The following is a 14914-nucleotide window of genomic DNA, read 5'->3' as shown; positions in this document are numbered from 1 at the left end:
TTGATAAAAACACAAACCTTAAAGGAGAATTAAACTGTTGACCTCTGATTTCATCAAGATGATTTAAAAACTGTGTGTTTGTTGTGGTTTCAAGACAGTTAACAAGAAAGACTCATTTTAGCACAGAGTTGCTGTCACTTTAACCCAATGCATCATGGGAGAAGTAGTGCGAAAACTGACGCAGATGCCAGACAGACTCGGTTCTCTGAGCTTACTTATTTTATTTACTTTATGAGCCAAGTTGAAACAAGGAAGTGAGGATGTTAAACACTTCTGATTGGTCAGACTGATGTTGAATGATGAGGCATCCAAGAAGGGTTGGCAGAGACAGTTGAAGGAGCAGGACTTTTCCAAAAACAGAGCTGAAGCTATGAATAAATAGCGTATCGTCATTCTTGATCATTGAGAATGGGTAATTTCCCACGGTACACCTGATCATTTCCCACAGCACACCGGTTGAAAACACTGTGTTAGAGGACTTTAGGATGATGTGCTAGAAACCTCTCCCACCTAAAGATAGGTACATATCCACCATGGCATGTTCATCTGGGCTAAGAAACAGCTTCTGTTGTCTACTGTTCCTGCTCCTCCTGGTAGGAGCCATCACATGGATTTGGCTCTTTTGGAATCCTTATCCGCTTACAAGAAAAACAACCAACAAGTAAGGATTATAACTTGTTTTCAAAGACAGAACAAGACGACTGTGATGATTTCAAAACTATAATTAATATGTAAAACTCTTCTCATCTGAGTGAAAATACAAAATGTGTTATGAAAATGAAGAATTCACAGATTATTTTTTCTTCTGATTCATGGAACAAACTTGCAAGAAAACATTCAAAAGACAGTTTAGAAAGAAATGACAGTGGATTCCAAAGCAATACACAAGTTTGAATAAACAGCCTTGTGGTGCAACCTGACCTATGTAGTCGGAGAAAATGGAGAAAACTAAGCATTGAAAATCAGAAGACAGACAGGTTTGGTTTTGTGTAACAAATGTGTGTATTTTTTCCATCTGCGTGGTCAACTTGAGGTCAAAAGCAGATGAGAAAACATGTATACATCAGAAAATAAAAAAACAGTGATTTACTCCTCTTCACACAGAATCATCATCCCCTCTTCTGGTTGGTCTGGTCTCGTGTTTGTTGGAAATCTCAGGTTAGATCTCCAAACTCCTGCAACAAACACAAGTGCAGCCTGTAGTTCTGACACCGCTATTGCATATTTAGAGCTGAAAATACTTGAAAAGCTAAATGTGTGTTTATTGACAGTAAAACAAAGCTGAGACCAAAAGAGGGATGAAGATGACGAAGGAGAATCGCAGAGCGCTTTACAGCAATCACACAAGAAGAACAGTCCTGAAGTTGTTTTCAGAACTGATGCTGTCAAAGCAGGAGGATGATGTAGAAGCTACTACAGCAAGCCACAGTCTACCTGTTCTGCTGCATTCAGATACATCCACTTGCAGACAAATAGATCCATGAACGTCTTTGTTTTCAGAGTCTGAGCAGGTATCTGGACCTAAACTGTGCAACTGGATAGATCTGATATTGCTTACCATTTTTGTTGCACTGCTGATGTTAGGTTGGGGTTGTGAGGCAGCAGGAGACAGTTTAAACAAAGTGATGATAGGAATAGAGACAGCATGCTCCACGCCAATAGTCTCACCCATAAACTCAGAGGTGATTTTCTGATGAATTCCTGCCGCTCTGCTGAAGCTATGTCCTAGAAAACAACACAGTTTTTTTTTTATTTTGGCTAAAAACCGTATACTGTATTTTCATGACCATAAGGCGCACTTAAAAGTCACAAATGTTCTACAAAATGTACAGTGCGTCCTATGGTGCGATGCGCCTAATGTGTTGTTGCGTAACTTCGGTAAAGAGGATGTAGGAGAGGGCAGCATGAGAACGGTACGGAGGGAAGTGAGGACATGAAAGAAGACACACCCCCGAACAGTACAAAAGTGCAAATATGTGCATTACAACAAGACTGGGAGGCAGCGCTGGGCGAATTACACCAGTTTGTGAATGGATTGCAGAATCTTGGGCTAACGTGTCTGCTTGAACTGTTCTTCAAGCTTTTGTAAAAGCCAGTTTCATTCATAAGGAGCCGCACGTAAACGAGACAAACTCTGACAATGACGGAGGGGAAGTTGGCATGTTTGATAGAAATTTAGCCCAGCGGTTCATTTCAGATGCAGAAGATGAGGACTTTGATGGATTTTTGGATGCTGATTGATGAAAAAATAAAAAAATAAATCACAACTAACTCAGTTTTGCTCCTTATGCCTTTTTTTAAAACCCAGACAGCATGCATGTTTTACCAATATGTGTTAATGCGCCCAGACCATAAAACCTGTGTTAAATTAAGAAAAATCCCCCATAACCGGAACCTGCATCCCTTAATCCAGTACGCCTGATGGTCGTGAAAATGGGGTAATCATAATTAAAGACCACTGAACACTTTGAAAATAGATCAGATGATCAGAGTGTGACTCTAAAAATGTAGTTAAAACCCTTCATCCCTCCTCATCCTCATCAGGTTACCTGAAGTTGGAGTGGCTGCTGTGGTCTGATGAATGTCTGATGATGAAGATGTTCCTGATGAAGGTGTGAAGGTCAAATGTGGCGCTGAAACATATGGAAGCGATTCTGTTGCATAAATAAAAAGCAAAGTCAAAACCAGAAATGCTTTTTCATTTTCAAAATGAAGCTGCATTTTTTGACTCAAAAATAAAATGAAAAAGCAATCCTTTAAAAAGTTTTTCATTTCCTTCCTCAACACAGCTTATTCCGTCTCTTAATTAAAATGAAAATGAAAATGGTATTTGACACTTCATTTTAAAAAAGGTCCCTGGTAAATGTGTAGCAAAATTCATTTAGAAATGTCCAATTTGACAATTAAAAATGATTAATAGAAATGCTTTTTAATTTTCAAAAAGTAACTGCATCAAATGACTCAAAATTAAAATGAAAAATCAATATTTCAAAATGCTTTTCCATTTTATACTTAAAACCGCTTATTCTGTGTCATAATTAAAACGAAAATGCAAAGAGGGGATTGCATTTTCAAATCCACCCTGGGAGACTTGTCTCAATAATCATTTCTGAAAAGCATTAGCAGAGGGGAGGCGGGGCGATGACTTCACTGCTCTCTCTGTGTGTCCGGCCGCTGACACAAAACACACCAGGAGAAGACTGTGTTAGCGGCAGGGAAAACGGCTTTGTGTTGGCTGTGAACTTCTGATGAGTTTCCACAGCTTCTCAGGACTACATAGCAGCATGTCCGCCTTCTGCAGTCCTCCTCCTGACGCACCTCGGACAAGCTTTTGTTCTTCAGACCGCCAGCTGCCTTCGCATAGCGGAGCGCGAAGCTCCCGATGATCGCTGAAGGCGGAAATGCTGCTGCGATCTGAGAAACCATCATATGAATTTGTGTTTTCAGTGGTGTCCAGAACAAAATAAAGACTGATGTAATTCCCACATATTTACAAATTTATTTGCAGCTTCGCGCTGAATTTGCTGTTTGATGACAGCTGGAGCCCCATCAACAGATAACAGATTTCTCCATGCTAAATGTTGCTGGTTGGACCAAAAACACTCACTCAGCGCAAAGCTGCAGGAGACTATCTTCTAAATGTGCTTTTATTACTGTCATGATTATATTTAAGGGGATGCTCTGCTCGATCATATGTTTAAATCCGTGTGGTCAGACGACATGAAGTTGGCTTGCGATTCACAGCTTCTGATTCGCGAGGGCACTAAAGGATTAAGATCCAGGAATCCTGGTTTGAGCAGTCCAGGTCCAGCGGTTTGTGAACAGGACCTGGTTTTAGGTGATCTTAATGCAAAAAATGCAGCGGAATGTTCCTTTAGTGCCCTCGCGAATCAAAAGCTTTGAATCACAAGCCAACTTCAGCGGCCAAAATAAAAGGATAAAGCAGTGACATCATCGCCCCGCCTTCCCTCTGGAAATGCTTTTAAGAAATGATTATTGAGACAAGGTTCCCAGGGTGGATGTGAAAATGCAATGCAATCCTCTCTTTGCATTTCCGTTTTAATTATGACACAGAATATGCGGTTTAAGTATAAAATGAAAAAGCATTTTGAAATATTGGTTTTTCATTTTAATTTCGAGTCATTTGATGCAGTTATATTTTGAAAATTAAAAAGCATTTCTGTTAATCCATTTTAATTGGCAAATTAGACATTTCTAAATGAATTTTGCTACACATTTACCAGAGAACTTTTTGAAATGAAATGTCAAATACCATTTTCATTATCATTTTAATTAAGTAACAGAATAAGCTGTGTTGAGGAAGAACATGAAAAAGCATTTTGAAGTATTGCTTTTTCATTTTAATTTTGAGTCAAAAAATGCAGCTTCATTTTGAAAATGAAAAAGCATTTCTGGTTTTGACTTTGCTTTTTATTTATGCTACAGAATCGCTTCTATAGAAACAGACCATGGATGCTTAAAAGTAGATATTTAAAATTGAGACTGCTGGTGATTCTTTGATCATTTTCTCACCTCTGTTAACAGTTAAGTGGACATAATGTTTCTCATCATTGAATGGTCCAAAAATCTCCACTCTGCATCCGTACAGTCCAGTATCTTCCTCTGTGACGTTCATGATGGTCAGAGAAACGTCTCCTTCATCCAGTCGTCCCTGCAGCTGATACCTGCTGGAAGCTCTGCTTTCTTTGATCACTTTATGTCCGTCTGTGGCGAGGAGCTGGATGCTGCATTTGCTGTCGGGAAGAGGACCTCGACCCCAGCACACCTCTGTAGGTCCGTTGGTTTTTATGTCATATTTACAGGGCAGAGTGATGTTCTGACCCGTTCTTCCAGTGACATTCTTCTCACATTCAGAGACTGAAGACAGAAACAGATAAACAGCTTTTGAAACTTCAGCCCCTCTAACCACAAAGTCTTCTTCAGTTGCTTCTCTTCAAGCAGTTTCCTGTTTCAGAAACTCCCATGCGTGTGAAGCCATTAAATGACCAGATGACCCTTAAGGAGATAGCATCATAACAAGTTGGTTCTTCATGTTGTTCTTCTCCACAAGCAGATGTATGTAGAGAAGAACAACATCTCAACAACTCAAACTCACAAAAAATAGCGACTCGTTGCATTTTCGGGCAGGCATACTCTGCAGAGGTACAGGTTACTCCCATAGGGCAGGTCAGTCAATTAACTCACCTGCTCAGCGTCCTATTTAAGCCCAGGTGCGCAGTTGTTCATTCTCTTTCTTACCTTCAGCGCTCATTCTTCGCCGTTCTCCGTGCCCGCGGGTCTCCTTCTCTTTCGGCGTCTTGCTGTATTCCCCCCGTCCTACAGATGGATGATCCCCATTTTTCTGATGTGGGGTTTTCGTTTCGCCGCGTCTGCTCTCGTTTTGCGGCGATCAGCGAGCGGCTGATGGCGCCCAGGGTGTTTGTGTTGCCGCGGTCGCGTGCATCTGCAGGGGGTGTGCTTTCCGCGGTGTTCGGTTTTCCGTGGCGCCCGATCAGGAGCAGTCCGGGTCTTCTCGTCTGCCGTGGTCAGCCGAATTTCTACGGTGAGCGGCATGCGGTTCTTTTCCTGTGTTGTTTTTCTAAGGCTTCCGGCTTCCTGTTTACTCGGTAATCGGTGACGTCACGCCTTTAAGGACCCTGGGAGTTGTAGTTTGACCCATGGTCTACTTCATGGTGCACTTCTGACTCATTTTCTGCTGTGTGGTTCTGCGTCATCCGGTAATTGTTTCAGGGGTTGTGGGGTCTTTTCTGTGGTTGTGAAGGCTGGCGGTCCTCGTCTGGACAGGTTTCTCATGCGGGCTGAATCGGTTGTGGCTTTTGGCATTTTCTCTATTGCTGTTTTGTTCATTGGGAGCTGAATGTGAATGTTGACCAACTTTAATTCGATGCTGGCTTTATTATTAAGGCGGTTCTTCTGTTTATTTTCTTCGTTGTTGTGGCTGCTGGTTAGTCAGCATTTTAATTTAGTCTCTCTTGGACCCGTCTCTCCTCTGTGGACATTTTCCCTATGTTTGTTCTCTTTTGTGCAGCGTCTATGGCTCATTTTGATTCAATCGGCGATCCTCGTTCGTTGCCCCCGCATGTTCTGCATCTGGTTCTGCTCCGCCTGTTTTTCCCCGCTCTTTGTACCCCAGTGGGTCCTGCCCTGGCTTCGGGGACCAGTGTCAGCCGCATTAATGAGTGTGTCAGTCTCGTCACGGCCTTGTTTTCTCGACTGGACAGTTAATTTGTTATTCTCTCTGGTTTAGTTTGGAGGTTTGTGGGGGCTATGTGATGGATTCTTCCGGGGCATCGTTTTCAAAGCCGCCACTGTGGGTGGCCCCTAGGAAGTGTTCAGGTTGATGTGACTTGATCTGGACCTGTTAGCGCCTCGCAGATCATCTTTCTGGGCATCTGTGGCCTAGTTCCTCAGGCACCTTCAGGATTAGTATATATTTTCTTCAGCTGCCCATGCTGTCTCTACGATTTTCCTCCGCACGCGCTATAAGGCTGAGGATGACTGTTATCGCTGATGTTTTCACTGTTCTGCCTCTATGCCTCTCAGTGGCGTCTCTTGGCATTCAGTTGGCGCTCGAAGTGTTTGTCGGTTTATTTTTCATTTTGTCGACTGTTTTTATCAGTAGCCCTGTACCGGACTTTGTGTGGGCTGTGGGATCCCCTTCGTTTTCCGTGTTATTTGATGATTTCTCGGTGGTCAAATTTCCTCTGTATCCCTGGTCTGTTGCATCTCCGTGGGGGAAAAAAAAAAAAAAGACAACATTCATTTTTGGATCTGGGTTTCCACGTTGTCTTTGGAGTATGGTCCTCCGCCCGTCCGGATTTATTTTCTTCTATGGATCTGGATGGTTCATTTACCGTGCCTTTATGTCATTTCTCACTTTTGTGCAGCGTGTTTTTTAGTCTTTCTTTGGTTGAATGACTATGATTTGTCAATGATTGGGCCACCTGAAATTTGCGTGTCTTTGGTCCCATTGTTATCTGTTCATCTCGTGTTCTTGTTCTCGTAGTTCCATACTGGGCCCAGTGTTCCTGTTCTGTATATTCATGTCTTGCGTTTTTGGTTTGTGTTTTTTTTTTTTTTTGGTCTTTCATTCTTAATGCTTGGAGTGGTTTTGTTCTGATGACTGTCGTGTCTTCAGTCTCCCTCCACTTGTTGTTCTGAGGCTGCGCCCTCTGGTTTTGGGGGGAAAATATTTATGAAGAGTGGTTTGTGTATGTCCGGCCGCCTGAATTCACAGCTCTAATGGTTTGTAAGGGATAATGTGGTTAGATTAGATTTGCTTTATTGTCATTGTGCATAGTACAATTTATGAGAGAGAATTCAGCCATGGAGATTATATTGAGGCTGTTTCAATAGTGAGATGATAATCTTATGTGTCAGCGGTTGACTTGGTAGTGTTTAAATAACACCATGAGCAATTTTAACCCTGACCGGAGAAATTATCACTTACACTCTCAAACTTAGTTCAAGAGTTAAATCTTGTGTCCATTAGCCAGTCTTCTATCTGCCCTGCTTAAGCAGATGACACTCGGCTAGAGGCATCTCCTTTAGAGGCTTGTTATACTCCGCCTTTAAATGCTTAAGGTTCAATCTAGCTCATATACTATAAAACCTACGATCCCTCCTGGATCTGAAGTTCTTCTCTTGCAGTATCCAGACGCCCTTGGCTAATTAAAACTTCAGTAGTATGTGCTTTGTTGTCCACCTATTTGAGAACCACTGATATCGTATCCAGCTGAGCTGCAATCCATTGCTACGTGGGATGTTGACCTTCCTCATCTACAAATATTCTTGGTCCTTGGTTACCCTTCCTTCCATCGCCTGCTCCTCGAGGACCTTCTGAAGGTGCGTCCCTCTGGAATTGTCAAAGGTTTCTTCTCTTACATTAGTGTACATAAAATTGGTGTTAAGATGATGTGAAGGTTCTATATGTCAATATCAATTCGCTGCTGGAATTTGTGATTCTGGCGGTTTCTGTGGTGCGATGAATCCATAAAGGGACTTTTCCTTAACTGCCTACTAAATTTCACTTCTCAGAATTGTTCTTTAAAAGCACTGTTATTCCATTTATATCAAGAATTTAAAACTGAGCAGTTTCTGGGTTATTTCTATATTCTTTGTCAAGACTAATTATGCTTTCTCTTTATCTATGCATCGCATCCTGAGCCTGCGAACCCCTACTTCCCGGTCTGCTTCTCCGTTCCGGCGAATGATGTCACCCCTGCATTCCCTGATCTGGTGCTGCGACGACGTCTGCTCGTCCTGCGGTCTTCCGTCAGACCTTTACACCCTGCACTTCCTGAGAATTGGCGCCGTAACGACTGCAGCTCTTCACGTGCCATCATCTACGCTAAAAGCAATTTCCGCTTTCAAGAGATATATTACATTAAATTCTGATGAAATATTAGCAGCTCAAAGATAAATAAGTCTGGTTTGAATGATGAATATGTTAAGTCAGGTGGAAGCCGTGAATAATGACTAATTAAATGCATTGATGTTTAAATTGAATCAAGTTGTGTAAACTTGTTGGCTCCCCTTCATTCTTCCCTCTCTCTTTCAGATACTATGTTCCCCTGGTGAACGGGAGTGGCCCAAACGGTCAATGGTGCTGGGTCACACATAGCAGTCATACTGGAAAATGGAATGAAATAAATTGAAGTGAAAATGGAATGCCGCCGAAAACACACCTCATCTTATTTACACACTGATTAAACGTTTAAATTTTCTTCTTCTGGATGATCTTGGTGTTTTTTTGTTACCCGAAAGTTTAAGGAAAAAAGAATTATCTTAAGGAATTGAATGGAGCCTTATGCCAAACAAAGTTGTGAATCCAAAACGAAGTTGTGAATGCCAACCCAAAGATGTTGTGAAATAAATATTCTTCTGCAAGAGTCTTCTGACTGAAATGGGTGAAACTTAAAGGTCCTGGGTTCAAATCCCAGGCCAGCCTCCACTTTGTTCTGAGCAGTTGTGATGAGGAGGAAAGAAACTGCAGTAAAACATCAAACATCTGAATTCATGCAAAAAGTTTCTGCAGAAAATGGAGAAGAAGATGCTGCTGCCCACAGAGCTGAGGAAGTTGATGCTAAATAAACCCAACTCAACTCAACTTTATTTATATAGCACTTTCATACAACAGTAGTTGAGACAAAGTGCTGAACACAACAGTAAAAAACCTTAAAACATGTTAAGGGGGGAAAACACAGAGGGAGATAAAACTATAGAAAACAGTAAACAGTTAGAAAAACAGTGGTCTCATATTGGGTTAAAAGCCAGAGCATAAAAATGGGTTTTTAAACGGGTTTTAAAAATGGACAGTGAAGGGGCTTCTCTAATGGCCAGCGGCAAAGTATTCCACAGCTTTGGAGCGGCTACAGCAAAAGCTCTGTCCCCTTTGAGCTTCCGTCCGGACCTCGGTACCTCTAGAAGCATCTGATCAGCTGATCTGAGGCACCGTGCCGGCGAATAGGGAGTGAGAAGCTCAGAGAGGTACAGCGGGGCAAGACCGTGTAAAGATTTAAAAACAAGCAGAAGAATCAATAACAAGAAGAAAAAATAAAGACCTGACCCACTGAAGTGCAGCTGAAGCTGAAGCTGAATGTTGGTTTGTTTCACATACCTGTGAGGAGGACCAGCAGCAGCACCAGGATCTTCTTGACTGACAGTTATTGCACAAACACACACACTGCAGTACAGACACACTGAGTCACTCAGAAGAGGAAACACTAACTAATAGAGAAGGAAACCTTAAAGAACAAACCACAGACCGAAAGGCAAGCACACCTCTTCTTCCGCTCACCATCTTCATGAGATCAAAAACTGACTTAGGCTGGACTCTTTGGAAAACCTAATATTGTTTATAAATCACCCAAAAAGGAAGACTCAAAAAGCAGTTTCAGTCACAATTATTAATCGTCCTCCTGGCTCGTATTCAGAATTTTTAACTTTTTCCAAGTTTTTATCAACTATCTTTTAAATTCTGATCGATGTATAATAATAGGGGATTATAATATTCATGTTGATGACCCCAGTGACTGTCTAGAACAGGGGTCTCAAACTTAGTTTACCTTTGGGCCACTGAAGGTAGTGTCTAGCTGAGGCTGGGTTGCAAATTCAGCGCACTCACACACGCACATAGCACAACTGTGTCAGTAAATCTGTAAGGAGCAGGTACTATATTATTAACTATACACTATTGTTAACTATTTACTGTACAAAAGTTACTTATAAAACTCTCATTCAAAAAAATAAAATACCTAATTAAAATAATCTATATGTAAATAAATCAGTAATACATTTCTGTTTATTCAGTCTTCTATATCTATATCAATAATCGTGTTTGAGATGGACATAACGCTGCCCAGGTCACCTGGTGTGTGACATACGTTTTTGCTCCAACATCACCTGTCAATCATCACAAAATATCACCAGAAATGGGCGGGAGCAAGGCACCATCCTAAGGGACGCTGGAAATTTAGTACTGCACTGACTGTAAGATGCCCTTTGTCTACAAAACAATGCATTATGGGAAACAGAGTCCTGACGGTTTTTGAAATTGATCTATAAATTAAAATCATGTAAGATACCTAATGATTAAAAGAAGGCTATATACATTACAAAATATTAAAATGATTATAAAAGATATAACACAGATCATATTAAGGGGGAGAGGCATATTAAAACTCAACTGAAAGTTAAAGACAACTCCAACTTCCTGTTCTCTTTCAGTCTCGCTGCAGCTCAGCGTTTGCCTTCATTTCACCGTCTCACAGTTCAACCAATTCTTAGTAACATGCTGAGCAAATACTTTGAGTCCAGCTCCCATAGCAATAGTCCCAGTATAAATGACCTGTTAGTTAATGATGCCTTTCAAGGCCTTAGGAGTACACTCAATGTTGTTGCCCCCTGAAACCAAAGACAAAACCGAGTAGCACCGTGGTTTAATGCTGTAACCGGTTCTTGTAAACAAGCAGTTCATTAATTAGAAAGAGAAAGGCGTCCCACCACCCAGGAGTTCTGACCAACCCCAGGCACAAGCCAGAGCCCCCCAAAGGAAGACCTTCCCCAAACTATAGGCAGCCACCCACCCAGCCCATGGTTGGTTCCGGGAGACAGCAAGGCATGGGCCGACCACCCCTACCCAGGTGGAGGATGCCCGAAGGAAATTAGGGATCCACGAAGAGTGTTGTAAACATGGCCTGACCAGGCTTACCTATAGTTGGAATTTTGGAGAGGGTAGACTGGTAGACTGCTCCCAAGATGGTAAAACAACTATCCCCCAGCCCCCCCAGGACCAAGCCCGGGCCCCCGCCCCCAAGCGCCGCCCCTGGGAGAACCCTGGTCAGGCCTCAACGGGACAGAGGCAGCCGACCAGTTGGGGCAACCACTGATTGCCTCAGTGGAAACCCCAACCTCCCAAACCCCTTCCAAAAAAAAGGTCACTTAACAATAGTGGAACCCCCCCCAGTAGGTACATGTTTTGTGGTCATAATTATTTTGGAGTTGTACATTTTTATAAAACTTTGAACATGTCCTGTATTCATTACAGTTTCAAACCTGCCATATAAAATGGAAGAAAACTCATCTTGGCGTATGTGATTCCTCGTGTGGAGGTGTTTAACTGAATGGACAGAAGGAAAGGCTCCCATGAATCCAGGACAGTGAACAGGGAGACCGTTTAATTAACTTCTCAACCCCGACTGCAATCCCTGTTCCAGGATCAGCTCGACACATGCAGCAATATCAAGTAGGTACAAAGACACAGCAAATCAACACAAACTATGGAGGAAGTTGAACTTGTAATAAGATCTGTGGCTTTACGATCGAGCAGATCTCCAGCGTCGAGTGTAGCACTAGCTGCTGCAGCACGTGCCAAAACGTGCATTTGCAAAGGAATAAATAGAGATTACACTGGAAAAAGCCAGAAGCAACACTTGGAAAAGGGAGGTAAAGCACAAGCTGCAGCTGCAGAAGCAGAAGTAATGGAAGCTGTAGTTGCTAGTTTGGAAGCAGCAGAACGTTCAAGTCATCTTTTCCCTGCAATCCATGTGCAGGAGTGAACAGCTCGATATGTGAAAGATCACGCTGCACACAGTAATGAAGAACTAAGTGATTTAATAGCAAAAGACATTAAACCAAACAAAGACACTATGTCCCAAGAAAATGCGCCCACAGTTTCTAAAGAATATTGGTTTTCACAATCCCCCCAAATCAGTGACTTAACTACACACCAATATTCCCCAGAAAGGCAACAGAAGAGTTTCCGTTTTACCACCAGTTTCAAGAAAAACAGATGATAACGATTGCCATGGTACGCGTCTGCTGGCCACTCCAGTGACACAAATGAGCTGGCAAAGTTTCCAGTGACAAGTCAGCTTTTAACATCTGAGCTTGACAGATTGCATGACAAAGCAGAAAAAGATGTCATGGAAATCGTCATTCATTCACAATATCGAAACCCTTGATCTTTGAGCAGGAGAAGAAATAGATCTACCCATTAAATCATTGGGCCAGGAGTCAGCTAAATATGCATGTCGCATTAAAGCAGTAAACATACGGAAACCATCAGTTGCCTTGCAGCATATTTGGGACAGAGTAGAAGAGACCTAAGGCTCCCCAGAAGCTATAGAGTAGGGGTGTCAAACTTATTTTGGTCCGGGGGCCACATTTAACCCGTCTGATCTCAAGTGGGCCGGACCAGTTACATAAAAGCAAAATAACAGCTTTGTTTTAGTTTTTTACTCAGTTGGAAAAAATGCCTCAATCAACATAATAGCCTAATCACTTGGGGCCGATGGATCTCAGGCTCATAGGGAACCAATGTGCCTCCTACCCAGACGCAGAGCTGTTATGGTTCGCTTTTGGCAGGTGCAAAGATATGCTGTTTCAACTGTTTTTCCTTTCCTTTGCTCCCCCTAGTGGCGGAATTGCACATTTCGGTTATTTCTTTATAAAAATCATAACTCGTCACAGGAATGGACTAGAAACTTGCTTTCTTTTTTAATCATCCTTATAATTTTTACTCTTCATGTGTGGGCCGGAGTAAACCACCTGACGGGCTGGATAAGGCCCGCGGGCCGTATGTTTGACATCCCTGCTATAGAGGACGCTCTCTTTGCCAAACTTGACCAGTTTCCTAAAATAGGTCCAAAGGATAATTACAAGTTAAGGGGGCATAGTGATCTATGATTTTGCACGTCCTGGCCCCATAACTGTGATTCATTCATTCATTTTCTTAACTGTTTTTCCCTTTTGGGGTCACAGGGCTGCTGGAGCCTATCCCGGCCACTTTGTGGGCGAAGGCAGGGGACAACCTGGACAGGTCGCCAGTCTGTCGCAGGGTAGAATGTCCACAAACACACACCCATTCACTCTCACACTCACTCGTATGGTCAATTTAGAGTTGCCAATCAACCTATGAAGCATGTTTTTGGACGGTGGGAGGAAGCCGGAGATCCTGGAGAGAACCCATGCATGCACGGGGAGAACATGCAAACTCCACACAGAAAGGTCCCCCGTTGATGTTGTTTTTCATGTCTCCCAGCCGGGACTTGAACCAGAGGCCTTCTTGCTGTGAGGCAAGAGCGCTAACCACTGCGCCACCGTGCAGCCCCCTAACTGTGATATAGCAGTTAATTTTTCTGAATGTGACTCTGAAAAAACTCCCACAGCTTTGCATCCAGTTGTACCCTTCACTTCCCCCAACTTCTCCCAGACAACAGCAGATCACGGCGGGGAGAGAGAAGAAATGCTAAAGGAAACCTTTCTTACAAGTTGCACTGAGGTATGCGGGAAAGGATTTTCAGGAAAATCATGTTCCATGTTCGGCCACCCGCGGAGAGCTCGGAGTAGAACCGCTTCTCCTCCATATCAAAAGGAGCCAGTTGAGGTGGCTCGGGCATCTAGTCCGGATGCCTCCTGGACGCCTCCCTGGAGAGGTGTTCCGGGCATGTCCCACTGGGCGGTGGCCCTGGGGAAGACCCAGGACATGCTGGAGAGACTACGTCTCTCGGCTGGCCTGGGAACGCCTCGGGGTTCCCCCAGAGGAGCTGGAGGAAGTGGCTGGGCCGAAGGAAGTCTGGGCATCTCTGCTTAGACTGCTGCCCCTGCGACCCGGTCCCGGAGGAAGATGGATGGATGGATGGATGGATGGTCATGTTCCAAAACATGCTTGGTTGATGTTTACCCAGCTAACTCATCCTTGTGTGATCTCCACCAGGCGCAGAAAGCTGCTGCACGCTTGTTAACTGGAACATGGAAGAGAGAGCATATCACACCAGTTCTGGCTTCTCTCCACTGGCTGCCTGTCCATTTTAGAGTTTGTTTTAAATTTTTTTTATTTGTTTTTATGTCTTTAAATGGTCTGGCTCTGCCTTACCTCTCTGAGCTGTTAATGCTGCATTCCCCCTAAAAATAGTAAAAATAGCAATAGACTAAAAAGATTAATAGATAAAAAGATTAATAATATAAAAGACAGTAGGTAAGAAAATGAAATTAAATAAATAGATAAAAACAAAAATTACAAGAAATTGCTTCTAAGATGCCCTGCCAGAGAATTGTATTTTAAATCCAAGTTAAAAACTCACTTTTCTCCCTGGCTTTTAACTTAGTGAGAGTTGATGTTTTTTATTGCTTTCATTTATTTTTATTTAATTTATTGATTTTTATTGATTTTATTCTGTTTGTTTTTGTTTGTTGTTTTGTTTTTATTCTGCATTGTAAGGATTTTGGTCAGCTTCTGCTGTTTTAAAAGCGCTTTATAAATAAAGTTGACTTGACTAATGATCCCAGCAATACCAAAAGAATGTACGCAATGTTGGATGACCAGACCAAATTGTCATTAGCAAGGTCTGAGTTTTTTTAAATGTTAAAAGTCAACAGCGTTCCAACACCT

At 42.5% G+C, this 14914-nt stretch overlaps 1 protein-coding gene across 2 annotated transcripts in view; it reads right to left on the bottom strand.

Moving 5' to 3' along the window:
• Positions 1-219: 219 nt before the first annotated feature.
• Positions 220-14914, bottom strand: part of LOC105355559 (T-cell immunoglobulin and mucin domain-containing protein 4-like) — a 32193-nt gene continuing 17498 nt past the window's right edge. For both annotated transcript variants that reach the window (XM_020708637.1, XM_020708639.1), the window contains exon 6: positions 220-1175. In XM_020708637.1, the coding sequence (XP_020564296.1) occupies positions 1087-1175 (89 nt within the window). In that variant the 3' untranslated portion in view covers positions 220-1086. The remainder of the gene's footprint in view (positions 1176-14914) is intronic.

This window comes from Oryzias latipes, chromosome 14, assembly GCF_002234675.1.
Source record: "Oryzias latipes chromosome 14, ASM223467v1".
Lineage (NCBI taxonomy): Eukaryota > Metazoa > Chordata > Actinopteri > Beloniformes > Adrianichthyidae > Oryzias > Oryzias latipes.
The sequence above is the reverse complement of the archived record's forward strand: the minus strand, read 5'-3'. Positions and strand labels throughout refer to the sequence as shown.